The sequence below is a fragment of the Triticum aestivum genome, chromosome 7A, assembly GCF_018294505.1.
Source record: "Triticum aestivum cultivar Chinese Spring chromosome 7A, IWGSC CS RefSeq v2.1, whole genome shotgun sequence".
NCBI classification, from domain to species: Eukaryota; Viridiplantae; Streptophyta; class Magnoliopsida; order Poales; family Poaceae; genus Triticum; species Triticum aestivum.
The window spans coordinates 470,107,484-470,126,561 of NC_057812.1; the positions used below are offsets into that span (position 1 = coordinate 470,107,484).

General features: G+C 41.8%; 1 protein-coding gene and 1 pseudogene across 1 annotated transcript in view; one reads left to right on the forward strand and one right to left on the reverse strand.

Annotated features, from left to right (window-relative positions):
* LOC123147618 (structural maintenance of chromosomes flexible hinge domain-containing protein GMI1) overlaps positions 1 to 17,428 on the reverse strand; it is a 34,516-nt gene extending 17,088 nt beyond the window's left edge. Inside the window, exons 1-23 of the mRNA XM_044566881.1 lie at positions 17,210 to 17,428; positions 16,265 to 16,612; positions 16,149 to 16,178; positions 15,806 to 15,892; positions 15,659 to 15,714; positions 14,970 to 15,053; positions 14,537 to 14,609; positions 13,726 to 13,781; positions 13,539 to 13,644; positions 13,389 to 13,457; positions 10,746 to 10,829; positions 9,812 to 9,862; positions 4,538 to 4,658; positions 4,401 to 4,453; positions 4,204 to 4,332; positions 2,668 to 2,758; positions 2,529 to 2,563; positions 1,200 to 1,275; positions 913 to 1,101; positions 605 to 787; positions 508 to 529; positions 322 to 436; positions 119 to 235 (exon numbers count right to left, since the gene is read on the reverse strand). Coding sequence (XP_044422816.1) covers positions 119 to 235; positions 322 to 436; positions 508 to 529; positions 605 to 787; positions 913 to 1,101; positions 1,200 to 1,275; positions 2,529 to 2,563; positions 2,668 to 2,758; positions 4,204 to 4,332; positions 4,401 to 4,453; positions 4,538 to 4,658; positions 9,812 to 9,862; positions 10,746 to 10,829; positions 13,389 to 13,457; positions 13,539 to 13,644; positions 13,726 to 13,781; positions 14,537 to 14,609; positions 14,970 to 15,053; positions 15,659 to 15,714; positions 15,806 to 15,892; positions 16,149 to 16,178; positions 16,265 to 16,591 — 2,154 coding nt within the window. The 5' untranslated portion in view covers positions 16,592 to 16,612; positions 17,210 to 17,428. The remainder of the gene's footprint in view (positions 1 to 118; positions 236 to 321; positions 437 to 507; positions 530 to 604; positions 788 to 912; positions 1,102 to 1,199; positions 1,276 to 2,528; positions 2,564 to 2,667; positions 2,759 to 4,203; positions 4,333 to 4,400; positions 4,454 to 4,537; positions 4,659 to 9,811; positions 9,863 to 10,745; positions 10,830 to 13,388; positions 13,458 to 13,538; positions 13,645 to 13,725; positions 13,782 to 14,536; positions 14,610 to 14,969; positions 15,054 to 15,658; positions 15,715 to 15,805; positions 15,893 to 16,148; positions 16,179 to 16,264; positions 16,613 to 17,209) is intronic.
* Positions 17,429 to 17,434: 6 nt separating this feature from the next.
* Positions 17,435 to 18,743, forward strand: LOC123153402 (protein BZR1 homolog 1-like; annotated as a pseudogene).
* Positions 18,744 to 19,078: the final 335 nt, after the last annotated feature.

A 19,078-nucleotide genomic window follows, 5' to 3' on the forward strand; every position in this document is an offset into this window, starting at 1 on the left:
AACAGATTAGATCAAAAATCAAACATAGTATGAACACAGAAAATTAAAGGACAAAAATTTCAGTCCTGAAAATTTTGCAAAGATTTAACATAAAGATAAAAGTCTGTCGACAACTAACCCCATCTATAGCAAGATCATTGCCATGTGAATTCCGTAAGACCTCAATACACGCTGGAGCCTTTGCACTTTTCTTTCTAAGCATTTGACACCACGAATCCTCGTCCATGGTTTGACACTTCCATGTGTACAAAAAAACATAACTATAAGCATATAACATGCTCAAAGAAATTGCACCAGTAGTATGAACTATAGAGTACTTACCTTGTTATCATCTATCACGCTGATAGGGAAGGAGAAAGATTCCTTGATATTAAGGTGCACACTATCTTGACCTACCTCGAGTAAGCAACCTTGATCACCAGAGCACTCAATAGACCTTGAAAACGAATTCATTTAGCACTTGAAATTGAAACAAATTTCGTACACAGAAAAAATGAAGGCAAAAACCTGCATATAAGTCGAGCTTCACCTGCCACAAAAGAATAAGGTATTAGTGAGGAGATATCGGGCATGACGAATACTTCAGACCATGAAGTGAACTAACCACAGATATCTCCTCGAAGTCCTTCAACAACAACATATTCCAGTGTTCCATAGAAATTGCTTTTCGATGAGTAGAAATTGTTTTTCATTCGTGCAACTACTCCTGGTTGGATTTTCAGATGATCTCCTCTTCTCCATGTTTTTCCTTTTCTGCTAACCGAGGTGTGAACTCTAATAACTTCGACTGCATCATGGTAACGGAAGACAAGAAAAAAATTATATAGCAACAACAGCATGGTTTCTTAACTGAATAAATAGAAGAATAAAACTAAAAAAGCGAGCATAACAAATCACATGGTAATCCCTCACCATCTTTAGATATTCCAAGTCGCTCCTTGTTGCTTGGGTTGATAATAACAGTATGCTCGTCGTCCCCTCCGTCCATTTCCACATCATACTTTGCATGCATATTATTAATCCAGTCATGATACTGCTTCTCCAATTGCGTACGATTTAGTGATCTTTCACCTTTACGAGCATCAACACTAACCTCCTCAACTAGAAAAATAAACATAGAAGTACAACAAAGATTAGAATGATGGAGATTTATTCGTATAACTGACTAGTATATCAGCAAGTTTGAGAGGAAAAAAAACCTGAGCTGTGATTACGACAACTGCCATCAAAGCAGCGAAGTGCCTTAGTAAAAACATCGTGTTGTGCTAAATCAGTCTGCAGTTGAATACAGCTTTAACTGGTTAGACAATAAATACATACTGTGATACTGTAATAAAGAGAACTTGAGTTATGTGCAGGAGCACATAATTGCTACAGATGGGAACTCGGATTTTTCAATTTGATCAGACCGTACATGTTTGAAAATATGCATACGGCATTACAAAAGATTCGGGAAAAAAATGATGATACGACAAAATAATAGAACTTCCAAAAGTAGAGAAACTAAATTGTGATAAAATCTTTAGGAAGCAGTAATATTGTTTAAATTACAAGTGGAGACGATTGTTCTGCTTACAGAGCTAAAGTCAGAGTGAGGGGAAGCAGCCACATAGGGTTAGGGTTTGATCAACTTTGAGCACGTCTGTTAGATGTGTATATATTGGTGCAGTGCATATACAGGGGTTCCATGCATACTTTGCTCACTTGTACCTCTATGTAGACTTTTGGCCTTGGACTAATACAAGCCACATTCCTTGTAACATGGTATCGGGCCAGATTTAGGTTTTCTTTCTCACCCTCGATCGATTTCCACTGGTCTCCAATCTCTAATCCTAACCCCCGTCCCCCATCCCTATGTGGTTGGAGGGTACTCTTCTAATATTTCTAGATATTAAGAACACAAGCTTTGCCCACTCTCCCAAGCCTCCACTTGAACTAATCCTAGAGGGTGGGTGAGGGGATTTGAGAGGGGAGTGAGCACCACTTGAGCTTCAAATTTTCCCCCCTTTTGCAAGAGCATTTGAGCAAGTTATAAAAGCATCCTCATGCTTGTTTCTCCTGGGAGTTTGGGGACACCTAGATGGTTGGAGTCCACCGGGAGCATCTAAGTTGTGGATTTGCCAAGGGTGCAAGTGACGTCATGCATTATCTTCGATTTGGGGCTTCTTTGGTTTGCAACAATGGTCACCCCCTAGAAGCTCCAGTTCAAGTTGCATGTCAATCAAACTAGGAAGATCTCCTTAAGCTTGGGCCTCAAGCCAATTGGAGATAAGATCTATGATTTTTCTTACTTCGATCAAACTGTTAGCCCTCTATATAAAGAGGACCCAATGAGATAGAAAAAGCAAGCAAGAATTAGAAAATAACAACTCTTCTATCTTGCCCATGGTGGCGAGAGCCTACCCCCTACCCTCCCTAATCCAAGTATACAACAGTTCATACACCAAATCAACATAACACAGAAAACAAGGAAACATAAGGAAACAGCACGACATAAGCAGCACAAGACTAAACTCAAACAATTGTACCTTAGAAAGAGTTGGATTAAAACCCGCATCCGTTTCTGCAAACATAGAAATAACAATGAAGAAAGCACTAAAGCAACAAAGAATAGAGTTTTCTGATTCTTTCAGATATGAACTTAAAGTAATAATATGAAAACCTCACCAACAAAGCATTTCACTCTCTTGCAGCATCGCTTCAGGAGTTCAGCCTTTTGTCCTTTACTCTGTTTAGGTTCCATGAAAGGAAGAGAACCCTGTGGCAAACAAAATATTGTCAGTTGATATCTCCAGCAGTAAAGATTAGCAAAATGTAAAAAAAATTGGAAGTGACGACATGGAGAAAGTTCTTTGTCAATGTCTGCAAAAGTACACAACCAACCACATAAGAGAACTTCATTCTGAACGAAATTGAGCAACCGTTTCATAAAGCTAATTTTCTGTTTATAGGGCATAAGATGCAAATGTGGAGATTAGAGTAATAGAGAATCCTTGACATAAGTCCTCTGTTCATAGTACCAGTCAGAAGATAAGAACATCAACCTGTAGCTTTTTTAATCAAAAAGAAACTGAGGCAGAGATGATTTATGGACGAGTTTAGGACACGACCTGTTGATCTTTATGAACCCACAAATGCCTAGTGGTGTGAAACAGAAAGAAATACATGGACATGTATTTCATTAAGTAGCAAGTACAATATGACCAAATTATAAAACTTGTTAAAAGTCGTAAGTATAACAAAGAAAAGTTCATCTAATATCTGGGATTTTCCCTAGCATGAATCATCCACAGTATCTTACAGAAGTCGACCGCCTAGTTTCTAATCCCTCTGTCCCATAATATAAGCTGTTATTACATTCAATATACTCACATATTAGATGTAATAACGTCTTATATTATGGGACAGAGGGAGTACGTTGTAGACAAATATCACTGAGGTACTTATAGTAGCATGTAAAAGACAAAAGTTAACAACATGACCTAGTATTTGAGAAGCACCAAACTGAGAAACATAACTTAGTCCTGAACTAGACAGGTCTAGGAGGCTAAAGCAGAGTTTATAACCATTATGAGCAGCATCATTATTAGATGGTGAGAAATTCAAATGACACATAACATATTAAGCAAGAGCTTCTGTAGAGAACCAGCCAAAATTATCTCATGAAACGAGGTTCAGGTTGCTTAGGCCAAATTAGATAATGAAATGGTTCACTAATGAAACAATGTTTTAGTACTATTTCTGATAATAAAATGAAAGGACACGCAGACAGAATTATTAACAATTGGCACGCTTAATACTTCTAACAAGAAAAAATTGGCAAGGGTAGGTGAAAAGTTGAATATATTTATGGGAATATTAAGATGACATTCAATATAAATGAAGCTGCCCATGAATCAGCTTACCTAACACACACAGAAATAAAAGAAAATATAGTAGTAATACTGACAACGTGGAAAAGCACACAAATTGATCAGATTAGAAAAAACAATCATTGAAGTACATAGGAAAATGCTGGGAAGATTACAAAGACGGAGAGGAAAAGATAAGCTGTAGAAAAAACCCAGTATGGCAGACATCAGAATAGCCTTATGCAGGCACCAAAGATACACTTGCTCACTTGCTATGTGCAATCATAATCAAAAGAAATGTCTACGAAGGAAACATCTTATTGGGGTGGGTTTTCGAGTATGAATAGCGTACCCATCTTGCATCAGGGAGTAACCGGCCAAGTCGGCGGACTGACACACGTGAAAAATTGTCAAAGTTTTCTTTCACCCCCAAGGCATTTTCGCTTAACTTTTCTAAAATAGAATCGATAGATTCTTTTCCCTGTGAAAAGAAATTGTTGTCATGGTAGGAAATTATAAGCTAGCTGTTTAATAGTTATTCCATTATACCTTGACAATTGGAAAGTATACACACTTGATCCGAGCATGTGCTTGGCGACTAGCTGTTATTCATCATGAGTATAAATTAGGGAAAGACATGCAGTAAAAATATATGTTTATAATTTTAAGTTAAAATAATTTGTTACCTGCATTTGTTGAAGTACAAGCAAATTTTAGATGCAGATCGAAATCAGGACCATTAGAAGAGTGCAGATTAGTAAGTGTCACTTCACTTTCCTGTATTTCTGCTAAATCTACACCATTCACCTGAAGATAAAACAGATCCAGAAAACACAGCTATAAAAACAAAATATACATAAGGCCCCTGAACATAGCAGAGCTATAGTCAGTATTTGATCATAAAGTAGACAAATCTAAGACAAGTAATTCGGGATGGAGGGAGTATGTCCATATTACATAAATATAGTAAGGCAGATCGTAACACAAGCTTGCTTGATTTCCTGGAGAACTCCGTTCATATTACTCCCCTGCCCCCACCCCCTTTCTAATTTTCAGAAGTCCAAATTACACCATAAGAAATAAACTACTCATGCCTTTTAACCAAGTGCAAATTTCATCCACTTGGACGATGACTACTCCTTAGTTGAAAGGAACATAGTGCAAACCAAAAATTCATTGGAAACAACACCACATGGGTTGCTGAAATCAGTATCCCGTATATGTGTTGTTATGTTTTGTGGGTGAAGCCCAGGGACAGCCCCATAAGATGCATGGTGTCTAAGGCTAGGGGTTTTCAAATTTGTCCAGTCAATTAACTCATCTCCCAAAGATAAGACTAGATTTCTCTTCCCAAGTATGTTAGACAACTGCAGCGACTTCCGCGGCCGGGCCTTCGTCCCGTCTGTTGAAGGAGACGACCAGGTCATGGAAGCCATGGCCAGGTTCGATGAGGGACTGCCGCTCATCCAAAACGCCCCTCCGTCCCCGCTGGCGGTCGAAGCCAGCAACGATCTTCTGGTCACGCCTCCTGCGGCCACAATCTCCGACGTCCAGCTGCCTCCTCCCGCAGCTTCCCCGACCATCTTCAACACCCGCCGGAGCGCTCGCATCTCCAAGTCTGAAGAGCCAACCTGTCTCTCAATGCTGGAGAAGGCCAAGCTGCGCAAGAGGATGAAGCTGGAGGGCAAGAAAGCGGTGAGAGGGCCGGATCTGCTGCTCCCGGAGGTGGAGCTCCTTGAGATCGCCGGGGAGGGGAGCCACCTATCCCGCGCGATGACGCATTGTGCTGGGAAGGTGCTGCTCCCGGAGGTGGATGTCAGACCCGAGTTGTCTGACGGACTAAATTCAGAAAACGCACTCAGAATTCAGAGAATATCACTAGCACAGCTTGATTTCAGAGGGAAGTTCTGCTAGGGTTTTGGTTACAAAAAGACCAACCGGGAACACCAGCGGCTAGGGTTTACCCCAAGGGAGAATAATCATGAGCACGCAGGCTCTAAAACCTGGCTATATAGCCTTACAAGACTCTAGAAGGTGCGAGAAGCGCACATGGAGGAGAGGGGAGTGGTTGAGCTTTCCAGAGAGATCAACAGCGACGCCTTGACCACCCAGAGCCGTCCGATGAAAGATCAACGCACCACATCTTCTGTAGCTTGCCGAAGCGGTACGAAGCCACCAGGAGCGTTGGATGGAAGATGGATGGTTCCCACAGCTTCACGCCCATGGTTAGAAGTCTGAATTCAACTGAATCACGAAAACAGAGAGAACACTGCAACTGGGTCCTGACAATTCCTCCCGTGCGAGACCAGACCTGTCCTCAAGGCTGAAAGGAAGGAAACACCTTCTGAATGAACTGAGCATCCTCCCAGGTGGCGTCCTGCAATGGCAAGTTGACCCACTTGATCTTCCAGCATACTACTGGTATGTCGATGTCCCCCTGAGTTCGAGGAACCAATTTCCTTTCCAGAAGCATTTCTGGTTCCAGTAGGATTGTGCCATCTGGGTTGATCAATGGAAGTTTGGGATTGGGCACAGCAGTAGGGCCGATGTGTTTCTTTAACTAGCTGATGTGGAATGTGTGGTGAAGCTTGCAATCCTCTGGTAACAGCAGCTTGTAAGCGACCTTGCCTATTTTTTGTAGGACTCTGAAGGGGCCATAGAATTTTGAATGAAGCTTCAGGCACCTGTGAATGCTTAGTGTGGTATGTCTATACGGTTGCAATTTTAAGTAGACCATGTCTCCCACTTCCAAAGACCGTTCACTTCTCTTTTTGTCTGCATAATGTTTCATTCTTTCCTGTGCTCTGAGTAGGTTGCCCTTGATCTGATTGGCCGTCTGTTCAGCAGTGAGCACAGACGGTAATGTGTCAGTGCTGTCCTCAGGATATAAAGCAGCTTCAGCTAGCATTTGAGGTTTCCTGTTGTACAAGGCCTGAAATGGTGTGATTTGGAGAGCTGTGTGAAAGCTTGTATTGTACCACCACTCAGCCAGGGAAAGCCACTGGTGCCACTTAGTTGGTTTGAGGAAAGCCATGCATCTTAAATAATTCTCCATGCACTGATTAACCCTCTCGGTTTGACCGTCTGATTGGGGGTGATAGGAGGTACTAAGGTGGAGTTTAATTCCCAGCTTCTTGAAAAGTTCCTGCCACAAGTTGCTAGTGAAGATCTTGTCCCTGTCAGTTACTATCACGGATGGAAGACCATGGAGCTTAAAAATATTATCCACAAAAGCCCGTGCTACAGAGCTGACAGTGATAGGGTGTTTCATAGCAATAAAATGGCTGTACTTGGTGAACCTGTCCACAACCACTAGGATTAAATCCTTGTTGTTGGATGTAGGCAGCCCTTCCACGAAATCCATGCTAATATGGCACCAAGCAAAGTCAGGGACCGGCAGTGGCTGTAACAGGCCAGGATATCTGCAATGCTCTGCTTTGTTGATTTGGCAAACAGGACACTGTTTGATATAGTCCACTATTGCTTGTTTCATGCCAGGCCAATGGAATAGTAGCTTGATTCTCTGATATGAAGCTCTATGGCCTGGGTGACCCCCCAATTCAGAGTTGTGTAAAGCAGCAATTAATTTGTTTTGAAGGGGTTTGCTGTTTCCAATCACAACTCTGTCTTTGTATTTGAGAATACCATTCTGGAAAGTGTAGTTGGCAAGCCTGCAGGATTAATGGATAATTGGGTGATCAAGTCTTTGCACTTGCTGTCAGATTTGTAAGTATTAGTAACCTCTCCTATCCAAGCAGGTTTGGCTATACTAACAAACAAACTATGGAGTTTGTGTTGCACTCTTGAAAGTGCATCAGCAACTCTGTTGGTATTTCCCTTCTTGTACTCAATTGTGTAATTGTATCCCAACAGTTTAACCAAGAGTTTATGCTGAATGCCTTCAGTAAGTTTCTGGTCTTGGATGTACCTTAGACTTTGTTGGTCAGTTCTTATTATCAGAGAAGAAGCTGAAAAGTAATGTTTCCACTGTTTGAGTGCTTCCATAATGGCCAAAGCTTCCTTGTCATAACTGGACCAAGCAATAGCTCTAGGTCCAATTGCTTTGCTGAAGTAAGCAATTGGCCTTCCACCCTGCATGAGAACAGCACCAATTCCATAAGCACAAGCATCAGCTTCTAGCACAAATGGTTTTGTGAAGTCAGGTAGAGCAAGGACAGGAGCTTGGGTCATCTTATGTTTTAGGGTGTTGAATGCCTCTTGCTGCTCATTTGACCACTGGAAATTGTCCTTCTTAAGGGCATTGAAAAGGGGTTTGCAGATTTATCCATAATTTTGCACAAATCTTCTGTAATACCCTGTAAGGCCCAAAAAACTTCTCAATTGTGAAACATTTTCAGGGGCAGGCCATTGAGTAATTGCTTCAATCTTCACAGGGTCTGTGGCAACCCCATCTCCCCTAATAATGTGGCCCAGGTACTCCACCTGAGGTTGAGCAAAAATACATTTGCTTAAGTTGACCACCAGTTGGTTTTCCTGTAGGGTTTTAAAAACCTCCTCCAAGTGTGCCAAATGATCCTCCAATGTTTCACTGAATATCAGTATGTCGTCAAAGAAAACCAAAACAAATTTTCTAAGATATTTCTTGAGGATTTTGTTCATTAGCATTTGAAAAGTGGCAGGAGCATTGGTTAGGCCGAAAGGCATGACCAAATATTCATAATGCCCACAATGAGTAGTGAAAGCAGTCTTTTCAATGTCTTCCTCCTTCATTCTTATTTGGTGATAACCACTCTTCAAATCCAATTTGGTAAACACAGTAGCCCCATGAAGCTCATCCAGCAAATCCTCAATAACTGGAATAGGGTATTTGTTCTTGATAGTTTGGGAATTTACTTTTCTGAAATCATTGCACAGCCTCCAAGACAGATCCTTCTTTCTAATCAGAATAGCTGGAGAAGAATAAGGGCTAGAGCTGTCCCTAATTATTTTCTTATTGACCATGTCCTAGATGATTGTCTCCATAGCATTCTTCTGATGATGTGGCAGTCGATAAGGTCTTTGATTGACTACTATGGCCCCGGGCATAAAAGGAATTGCATGGTCACAAGCCCTAGAAGGGGGCAGCATAGTAGGACTAGAGAAGACCTTTTTGTATTTTCCCATCATGGCCTTAATTTGAGGATGCGCAGGGGCCTTTGGTGTAGCTTCAGGTTGTAGCTTGTTTACAACAATGACTGCCCCACAGATTGATTGCTCCAATATATGCTTATCCATGCTAGATTCAGTGACAGGACCAGATGGCAAGCTCTCATCCGAGAAAGTGACCAACTTTTGTTTGTCCTTTGTAATCTGGAATTCCATGAGGTCAAAATCTAACTTCACAGGGTTGTGGGTGGACATCCAATCAGCTCCCAAGATAATGTCATAGCCCTGAAGTTTTAGAATTCGAAAATCTGAAACAAATTCCTCTCCCTGAATGATATATGGACAGTTTGGGGCCATGAATTCAGTCCATAAAGTGCCTCCATTGGCCTACGTCCTGCTTACAGTGTATATTGATCAATGGGAAAACAATGCAAGTGTAACTAGGTGTGTGTGTGTGTGCTTTCAGCTAAAATAACCTATTACTATTTTGTGCTTGACATTTGAAAAGAAGCCAATGTTGGCAGGTTCATTCTAGCCCCTTTTAGCAATCATCTAGCATCATTGATATAGCTAAAACTGGATACAGATGGCCATACCATTCAAGTAGGCCAACTTTTGGCTAGCAGAAGATCTTGCACTGCACAATTATCTAGATATTACAAAGATAAACATGTAAAATAAATAGCTCAGCATTTGATGAATAAGATGCCACTAAAAGAACAAGCTGAAAAGATCCACTCAACAATCAAAGGGGCAAGAAATAAAGGAGAAAAATCCCGTGTTTCCAGTAGTAACTATATGACAATAGTCTTATTATTCAAGCCTACAGTAGTGATAGGAAATTCTGGACAGACCTCAAATTGAACTGGCCTCCTTGTACTCGCAGATCCATTATCCTCGTCATACTGGAAGAATTGACAAGGTATTTCAGTTGGCATAATTTGTTGAGGTAGGTAACTGCACCAGTATGAATTTTAAGAACTTTGCACACAAAATAATTTTAATTCACTTGAGCTGAAAAGTACTGAGTTGTAAACCTGTAGAGAGCTCCCAAAATGGCACTGGTTCAACAAGTTATTTGAGATTAGCTCAGACTTGACTTGCCTCAAAGCACAGAATTCGTAAATTCAAGCTGTGCTTCACTCATCATCAATTCAGAATCAGCTTGGACTAGATTTTTTTTACGCGTGCTTGAACTAGATTAAGTACATATACATACTATATTATTACAAACAAGAGGGCAGAATTGAGCTAATCTTGAGCCACATATGTTTCTACTTTGATCTTCTAATACTCCCTCCGATCTATATTAATTTCGCTGATTTAGTACAAAGTTGTACTAAATCAGACAATTAATATGGATCGGAGGGAGTGCTATTCTTTTAGTTTGAACCAATTTCTTAGTTCGTTTTGAGCTTGAGATATTATTTCAAGTGAAAGCATGAACTTTAGTGGGCTTGGTCGAGTTCAGCTTGTTTGAAACCCCAGTACGATGGATAATTGAGACTAAATCAAACAATATGACAATTGTACGAAACAAAATATATCTGACAGCTGCACTGTATCATTGCACTGTACATTCCAACCACATCAGTGAATTGGCCAAGACAAGGAACGAGCATCGTGACATAAATTCTAAAGCAATGTCATATTGCTAGTAAAATCATATGTTTTTCTCCAACATCCACAGAACTGCAAAGTATTCAGCATGTATGTTCGTTTATTTGTACTTCCATCTCATTCAATCAATGCTTCAATAAATGATTATGGATTTGTTCAGAAAGGAACCTGTATATATGGAAAATATATGTCCTTCAGAAATCCTCGAAGTTTAGCTGGCTCCAAGTGCCTATTCAAGCCGTGGATTTCCACCTGTAAATGTTGACAGAAGCATGTGCGTGGACACGCATAAGTGTCGCATTAATGAATTTAACAAGACTAGCAAAAAAAAATTATCATCACAAGAAATCCATGAATCTGGAGAACATAGGTTCCTGAATGCCAAGAACCAGTACTGTTTTGGGTCTAGTATTTGAGTTTGATAAGTCAGCAAAAGCTAGATCTCTAAATTCCATAAATCATCTCAGCTTTAATCATAAGATATAATTAACCGGTGCATGACTCTCAACAGAAAAATAGCAAGTTACAAAATCAGAAGTAATGTGTACTAGATATTTTTAAGTGTTGCATAATCCTAGATAGTAGAGCTAATTTTGTTTCCTTAACCGTGGGTATATACAAATGATAAAGCTTTCACATCGACAAGGATAAACATGCCACATCAAACCATAGCTGATGCGGAGCATCCCAAGGTCATCCCCATGGACCTACCATCGTCTCACCAAGTGACTAGCGGACCAATGACACAAGCACGTGCAAGAGCCCTCGAAACTAAGGTGAACTCACTCCTCTCCGAACTACCACTTACCATACATGAGAATTGGCTACTACCTCAAGCGGAAACCCTATGTGTGATCAGGTGTTTGGAGGAAGGCCACGGACCAACCACATTCAACGGACAAGACGGTGAGGACGCCAAGTTCACGGGACAAGAAGAACTGCTCGAAGTCCCCAGGCTCCGGACGACCGATGAACCCCGGACGTCCGACGACCTCCAGGCTCCGGACGTCCGGCCCTCTCCGAACGACCGACACTTCCATACCCGAGCGAAAACTACGGATTTCCGAAGCGCTACGGACGACCGACGACCTCCAGGCTCCGGACGTCCGACCCCGACCGGACGTCCGACCGAAGTCCACCCGAGCCGAATCTACGGACGTCCGACAGGCACCGGACGTCCGGACCCTCGCAAGCCTCCGGACGACCGGTGACTCCCGCACGTCCGGCGCCTGTGCGCTGCCATGTGTTGGGGCGCAGCCCATGTACCCCCCCCCCCCTTTCGCCCCCTTTTACACTAAGACTATATATAGACCTCTCCCTCCTCCTTTCTAGGGTTAGCAAAGGATTAGCTCATATTTCGTGTGAGAGCTTTGTTCATCCACTTGGATACCTTCTCCTCGGAGATTCGAGCCTCCACCGGAGAAGATCCCCCAAGCGGATTCAAGACCCCTTTTTAGGGAAGAACTCAAGACCTCCTCACGGAGAAGACCGGCTACCCTTGTATCGTCCTTAGTTGTCCGTGGATCGTGTATCTTTCCTTATGTACTCGAGGATCTAGCACATGTGTGACTTATTCGTGGTGGTTTAGTGTTTCCTCTTGTGTTTCTCCTTGTGTTTTCCCTCGTTTTCCCCCTTGTGTTCCTCGTGTTCTTCGCGGGGTCCGCTCCTTTCGTGAAAGATCGGGCGATTAGGGTTCTACCCTACATCAATAGCCCTCATGCCAAACCTCATACAAATGGGTGGTAAGGAATATTTCTGCATAAGACATCAAAGAAACTTCAATATACCATTGTCTTTAGTGAAAATTCACTTTGTGTTACTGTGATTTATTGGTTTTCTTAAATGAGTATTTCCTCCAAAAATGGAATGGGCATACACAGGAGAAACAATGTATTTGATTTAGGGAGGATTGATTCTTCAAGTACATACTTGAACCAATGGGCTCACGCAGAGCTAAAAACAGAAAGCTTTCCCTAAAAAAAATCCTTGTTCTGGTACTGAAGCACGAAAAACAATACAGACCACAACATTCTGAAATAAGATTTGACGTCCTGAATTTTATCCACACATCAAGAAACAAAAAAGGCATATTATGCTTGAATAATTGCTTCACCTTATTGTTTTTTTCTAATTTGACTTTGTACTACCACTCACACCATTGCTTGTTCTTTTTTGTTCCTCAATGTCTACGTCGCAATTAGACTTCAAAATTTGCATCGTGATATATTTATTTCGAGCCAATGTTATGTTGTTCATCAAATACAGAATTTGTCATGAAGACTTGAATTACCTTTTGTAGTTTGGTACAAGAAATACTACAAGGTTTTACAATTTCAGATCCTATGTTTGAAGATGTCTAAGAGATCCACCCAGAGAAAGTGCCCAGTTAGGCAATGATCAATTGCAATTGGCCTAGTTATCTTGGTTTTCGGCCAGAACAGGTCTTTTGACAGTTTTCTGAATCCAGACCTCAACTACTGAATCATTGAGATTTTCGGTTCTATAAAGTAAAATATGATGATAAATCCTAGTGAAAGAATATATGCCTGTTAAGATTTTATCAGTATTGAAAGAAAATTTAAATTAAAGAAACGGTGAAGTAACAAATACTCCAATAACCAGGAAATAGGTATCAGTAAATATGGAGATTTCATACTTATGACCGTTACTTGACATGAATTGGTATCTTGGTATTCTATACCAAACATATGAAACATGCAATCACAACTCAGATATCAATTTAGCATTGCTGATGGGCTGATATTGCAGGGCATCAGAACATCTAAAAGACAGTCAAGATAACTGGATCACCTGTGTAAAACTTCGATGTGGCGACAGTGCCAACTCTTCTTCAGATGGATCTCTAACTCCTCCAGCAGTCTGCAATTCAATCGTGCTGATGTCTGCTACTTTGCCAAGGTACAGGAATATAATTAGAAAAACAAGGGGTTGGCAGAACACCTTCCAGCTGAGTTTAGATGAAGACTTCTCCAACAGAGCCTCCCTCGAAAGATGCAAGGTAAACACTTTCCTTGATTCCTTAGTTTTAGAAGAAACTATGGCAGTTCTATTGTAAAAGAAAGAACATGGCAATCAATGAAACTGAAAAACTTCAATCTTTGGTATAGATTAGCTGGTAAATTCATACCTTCCAAGATGCATCGATGCAATAGTTCCACCATAGCCAAACATGCCAAAGAAAGGCTGTAGATATTCGATAGAGTAACAAATCAAGTACTCCACATATGAATTTGTCGTCTATGAATATTTCATTTTAGTGAAGTACAGTGTATTTTCACGTGAAAAAATATATAGACGGAGAAGCAATGTAAAATACAGGACCAAGCAACTTCTAAAATCATAGTTTGTTATCTTCAAGAATTGCATAAAACTGTCCAGAACGGGCAAGACAGCAATTATAAATTCATCCCTCAGTTGGCCTGATAAGCCAAATAATCGAAATGGCATACACCTCTTTATTTTGCCAACTATGGAAAATAACTGATACAGTAAGTGATATAGCAATCATAACATGCCCAGCTATACTTTAAAAGGTAGCATAATGAATTAAAAAAAATTGAGGAAGCCATACAATCACAATGGTAATAAATGATGTATATGAAAAAATCGTGCTTCTTTCTCCTTTAATTCTGTTAATCCCATCCAACAGAAGCTGAAACTCATTTGTACTCTCTCCTTTGAATAGGCATAGACATACTGCTAAAGTACATGATCTGTTTTACGGTACATCATTTAGAAAGTTTCAGCTGCAAAGGTAAATTCAAGAAAAATGAAGAGACTCCCATAACATCCAATGGTTACTTACAGAACATGTCCAAATGGAAATCATATATTAATGCAACTTAGATAAATGTCACTGAAGGATTGTTGATAAGGCAAACAAATTGCAAGAAATGGAATAAGTACGATCCATATGTTTGTGATATATAATTGCTCACCACTAAGTATGGCGCTTTCCCGCCGATACCTTGTTTCCGAAATACTCTGTGGTTAGAAGAACCCATTGTACCCCTAAATAAATAAGACTAAATAAGATCCAAACTATGTTGCATTAGGGCTTAAGTAGGATGGTTGTGCAATCGAACTCTGCATATGGAAACTATGAAGAAACATAATAAAAAAACAAAGTACAAGTACCCTCCATATAAACAATATTAATATCAAAAGGGCATTCAAAATGTTCATAAATTAAATAGTAATAACCATTTTTCCTCTTTATATCGTTACTGCTCTTTGCAAACGAAACACTAAATTACCCCCACCCCCCTTTTATGTTTCTCTTGTGCACTCCAACCTCCAATTTCCCCTAACACATTTGACAGAGTGAATACTTAAACTTCATGTGGTAAAACTTCAACTAAAGAGCGTTACCATTTAGAGATAGAATTATCTTCTGAACCGTCCATCCCCCTACCAGTATCAAAAACCACAATCTTTTCTCCATCAACAGTTATCCTACAACATGATCCAACACTCGTGTGAAAGTGATTCTGAGAAGTAATGAATCAAAGATAATAACGTTTGTCAGGAAAGAAAAGGGGAGAAGAAAACAGAGTAGATTGATGTAATGGTATAAAAGAAAAAACTGAAACCCAAAGATTCCATGCAATGAGCAGCTTTCCTTTTCTTGGTATATTTATCATTATGTTTGCGATGAGATCCTACTTGGAGGGTAATTTATACATGATTACATCTACTTAAAGCCAATTCTACAGCTAAGTATCTAGTGCTGCAATGGAAAAAAGTCAAAACTGAAACTACAACCTGGAGCATAGCCCAGTGCATTATGAAAACTGCCTTTGTGCTTCAGCTGATAGTAACTAAGCTTTGATAATATATTATATTCTCTCCTGTATTTGTGACTAACATGATATTACTTGTGTAACCAGTTCGCTTTGCATTATGTGCAATGCATAGAGCATTTAATTCAGCAGGGAGTTATGAGGGAAACAGAGACATAGACAGGTCCAAAGTGGAATTGAAAGGGAAACAACCCAGCAAGGATAGCTACCGTCTGATACCATAATTGTCAATTGGGATGGCGATAAATGGGAACTAACCTGATTAACTTTATTTCTTTGCTACCATTTGACCACAAAGCCTGTAATGAGTTGTCCTGATGACAGGAAAAGACAACGAAGGTCAGATCTTCACAGGTGGTCACCTATGAAACTGAGGAGGCAAAATACTCGGACAAGAAAACTAACAACAAGGTCTGCAAGAGCACTCTCAGTGCTATATTCTGCCGGAAGCTCTTGAAGCAGTTCAGTCGGAGGTGTAAGGTCCCACATATTCTGAAGACAAGCAAGTAAACACATAAGCACAACGAATGTAAGGATTCATCTACATCATTTTCTTGTACATGTTAACTGCACCACGGCTTGGGTTTGGCACAATTACACCAATCGTTTGTGAATAGTGAATGACACCGCAAAGATTATAGGATCCTCAAGGGATACTAAATTAGGAAATGTATCTTAGCATGATAGAATGAAAAATTCTCAGTGCTACATGACACAGATATGGAGTAAGATTAGTTCAAATACTGACCTCATATGTCCTGACAAATTCTTCACCATCCTAGCAAAGCAAATGGATAGAAAGAAAATGTGTTAGATGGTCTGCAGTCATTTCGTGAATCAGAACATGAATGAATTGGGGCTTACCTGAAGTCTTAATATGTTAGTACCCTTAGTGACAAAATCACTGAACTGCACTTTCTTGTCTATCTTTCTGTCCAGCAGGTCCTCTAGATAAACATCGCCATCCCATTCAATTCCCCGCCTTTGACCACAATGTGAGGAGGCATCGCCCAACTCTTCCCGAATACGATGTAAGAAATCAGGAAGCGGCATCTCTTCTCCAGGATCGCGCAGCTTAAGGCTGGTGCTTGTGCCATTTGGCAACAGGATCTGAAACTGGTAGACTTTGGTTGCAGGACCGTGGTGTCCGTATTGCACCACAGCCCACTTCTCGGATGCGCTGCTCGCCATCTTCACATCAGCCAACGGGACCTGCTCAACACCGACTACAGGTTACATGATTTCCATATATAGAACGGGAAAGAAAACCCTCAAAAATCATAAAAGGGGAAAAGAAGAACAGAGGAAAAACAGGGCAAGAACCCCAAAAGCCCAGGAGGGGGAGAAATTCCAAAATAAAATCGCGCATTCCATATAGAACGGAGACGGCTTCCCTCAATAACTAAAAAAAAAAAAAAGAACAGAGACGAGACGCCGCAAACCAAAACCCCAGGAGGAAAAAGGTCGATCCGACGAAGAGAAGACAGAAAGCATTGATTGTTACAGGGCAAGAAGCCTAGCAAAGCAAAATCAAGGAACCCTCGGCAGAAAAACGCCAAAAGAAATGCAAAATCAAGAAACCGCCGGCAAAAAAAATCCCAAAAGAAATGCGAAATCAAGAAACCGTCGGCAGAAAAAAAACCAAAAGAAATGCGAAATAAAGAAACCGTCAGCAGAAAAAAACCCAAAACAAGGATAAAAAGGAGACCGGAAGGGCAGAGGGGGCGCAATGACGAAGAAGCAGGAAGAGGAAACGGGTCTGATGCCGCGATGAACTCTGTCGGAGCCAAGAGAGAAACCCTATCGTACCAGGGCAAGAAACCGATGAGCGAAATCCACCCCCAAAAAAATGCGATTTCTCTCGCGCGGCACAATCGAAAAGGGGGAGCGGGGTGGGAAGGGGAAGGGAATCCAAAACGCACGCACCAATGAGAAAACCCCAAAGGGAAGCACGTTTGGTGAGGAGGAGGAGGCGATGGAAAAGCCCTTGGCGCAGGAAGCAGCTGGGGGTTTTGAATGCTGGGAAGGGAAAAGATGGGGTGGTGGGAAGACAAAGGGGCGTCAGTCTCAGCCGTCACTCGGTCCGGTCAGGTCAGGTCAGGGACCAACGCGGAAGCTATCCTCGAGTCCTCCGTTGGCCGCGCTAGGCACAAATCTCTAAGGCCTTCTCTGTTCATAGGATAAGATAGAAATTTTATAGGAATAGAAAAATTATAGGAAGTGAGATGACATGCATGTCAATTTTTATAGAGAAAAAGATGTCATTTGGTGCATAGGATAGGATTTTTTCCATAAGTCTAGGCTAATGTTTTTTTTCCTCTAAAACGTGAAAGATTGATTCCTATCCTACATAGGAATAGGAATCCATTCATACAAACCAAAGGGCTTCAAAGGAATTTTTTCTTTGCAAATCCTATCCTATAGAATTCCTACAAAAATCCTACAAACCAAAGGGGACCGAATCAAACGTCGTCATGGTTCGACCTTCTATGATGGTTCGACCTTCACGATCGCCTCGCTCCCCTCCACCCCACCCTCCTACGATTCCTGAAAAATCGGACTGCCTCCCCGCCACTCCACTCACAAGATAAAGAAAAAAGAAAAACAACGCACGTCCCCCACGTCCTCGTATCCCACCTCCCACTCCCTTCCCCAAATCCCTCGCTCTCGATTCCCTTTTCTCTCTAGAGAGGAATCACCGCCGCCGACCTCCTCCCGCCTACAGCGACGGAGGCGGACGCCGGGCTGGGTCGGACGCCCACGTGGAAGGAGCGGGAGAACAACAAGTGGTGCGAGTGCCGGCGCCGGGCCATCGCCGCCAAGATCTTCACCGACCTCCGCGCTCTCGGTAGCTACAAGCTCCCCAAGCACTGCGACAACAACGAGGTGCTCAAGGAGCTCTGCCGCGAGGCCGAATGAGTCGTGGAGGACGATGGCACCACCTACCGCAAGGTGAAGCCTCGCTTCTTGGTCTCGGGATCGAGATCGCCCCCCCCCCATCCCATGTTTCTTCTCTCCTTCCGTTTCCTGGATCTAGCCAGCCTTGCTTGGATGTGTAGATCTGATTGTTTGGTTTGATTCGTGGCAGGGATACAAGCCGCCGTCGTCCGGGCCGTTTGGTGGGGTCTCGTCGATGGGCATGAGCTCCTGCTCGTCCTCGCAGGTGCTCAGTGCGCCGTCGTCGTCGTTCCCGAGCCCGGTGCCTTCCTACCACCCCAGCCCGACGTCATCCAGCTTCCCGAGCCCCACGCGCCTCGACAACCCCAGCCCCGCCTACCTCCTCCCATTCCTCCATGGCCTCCCCAACCTGCCCCTGCTCCGGGTCTCCAACAGCAGGGGGTGAAGCAAACACTTATTAGGAGGTACTCAAAATTTGATCACTTTGTTGTAGAATCACGGTGCTGATCAACTAATCCTTGACTGATTTTGAATCTCTGCTAATAGTTCAACATCTTTTTTTAATCACAAGGTCTGAACGGTATCATTCAAAATCTGCAGATGATCAGTAGTGTCAAACCCACATCCTCTTTGCCATCTTCTACATGAACTGCTTTGTAAAAAGTGGAAAATTGTTGCTCGTAATGTTGATGTGCAGACTACCAAATTGGGAATTTTTTTATCATGGTGAAACTACACTGTAAAAAGTGAATCATGTTAGTAATGTCTCCCAACTCTCAA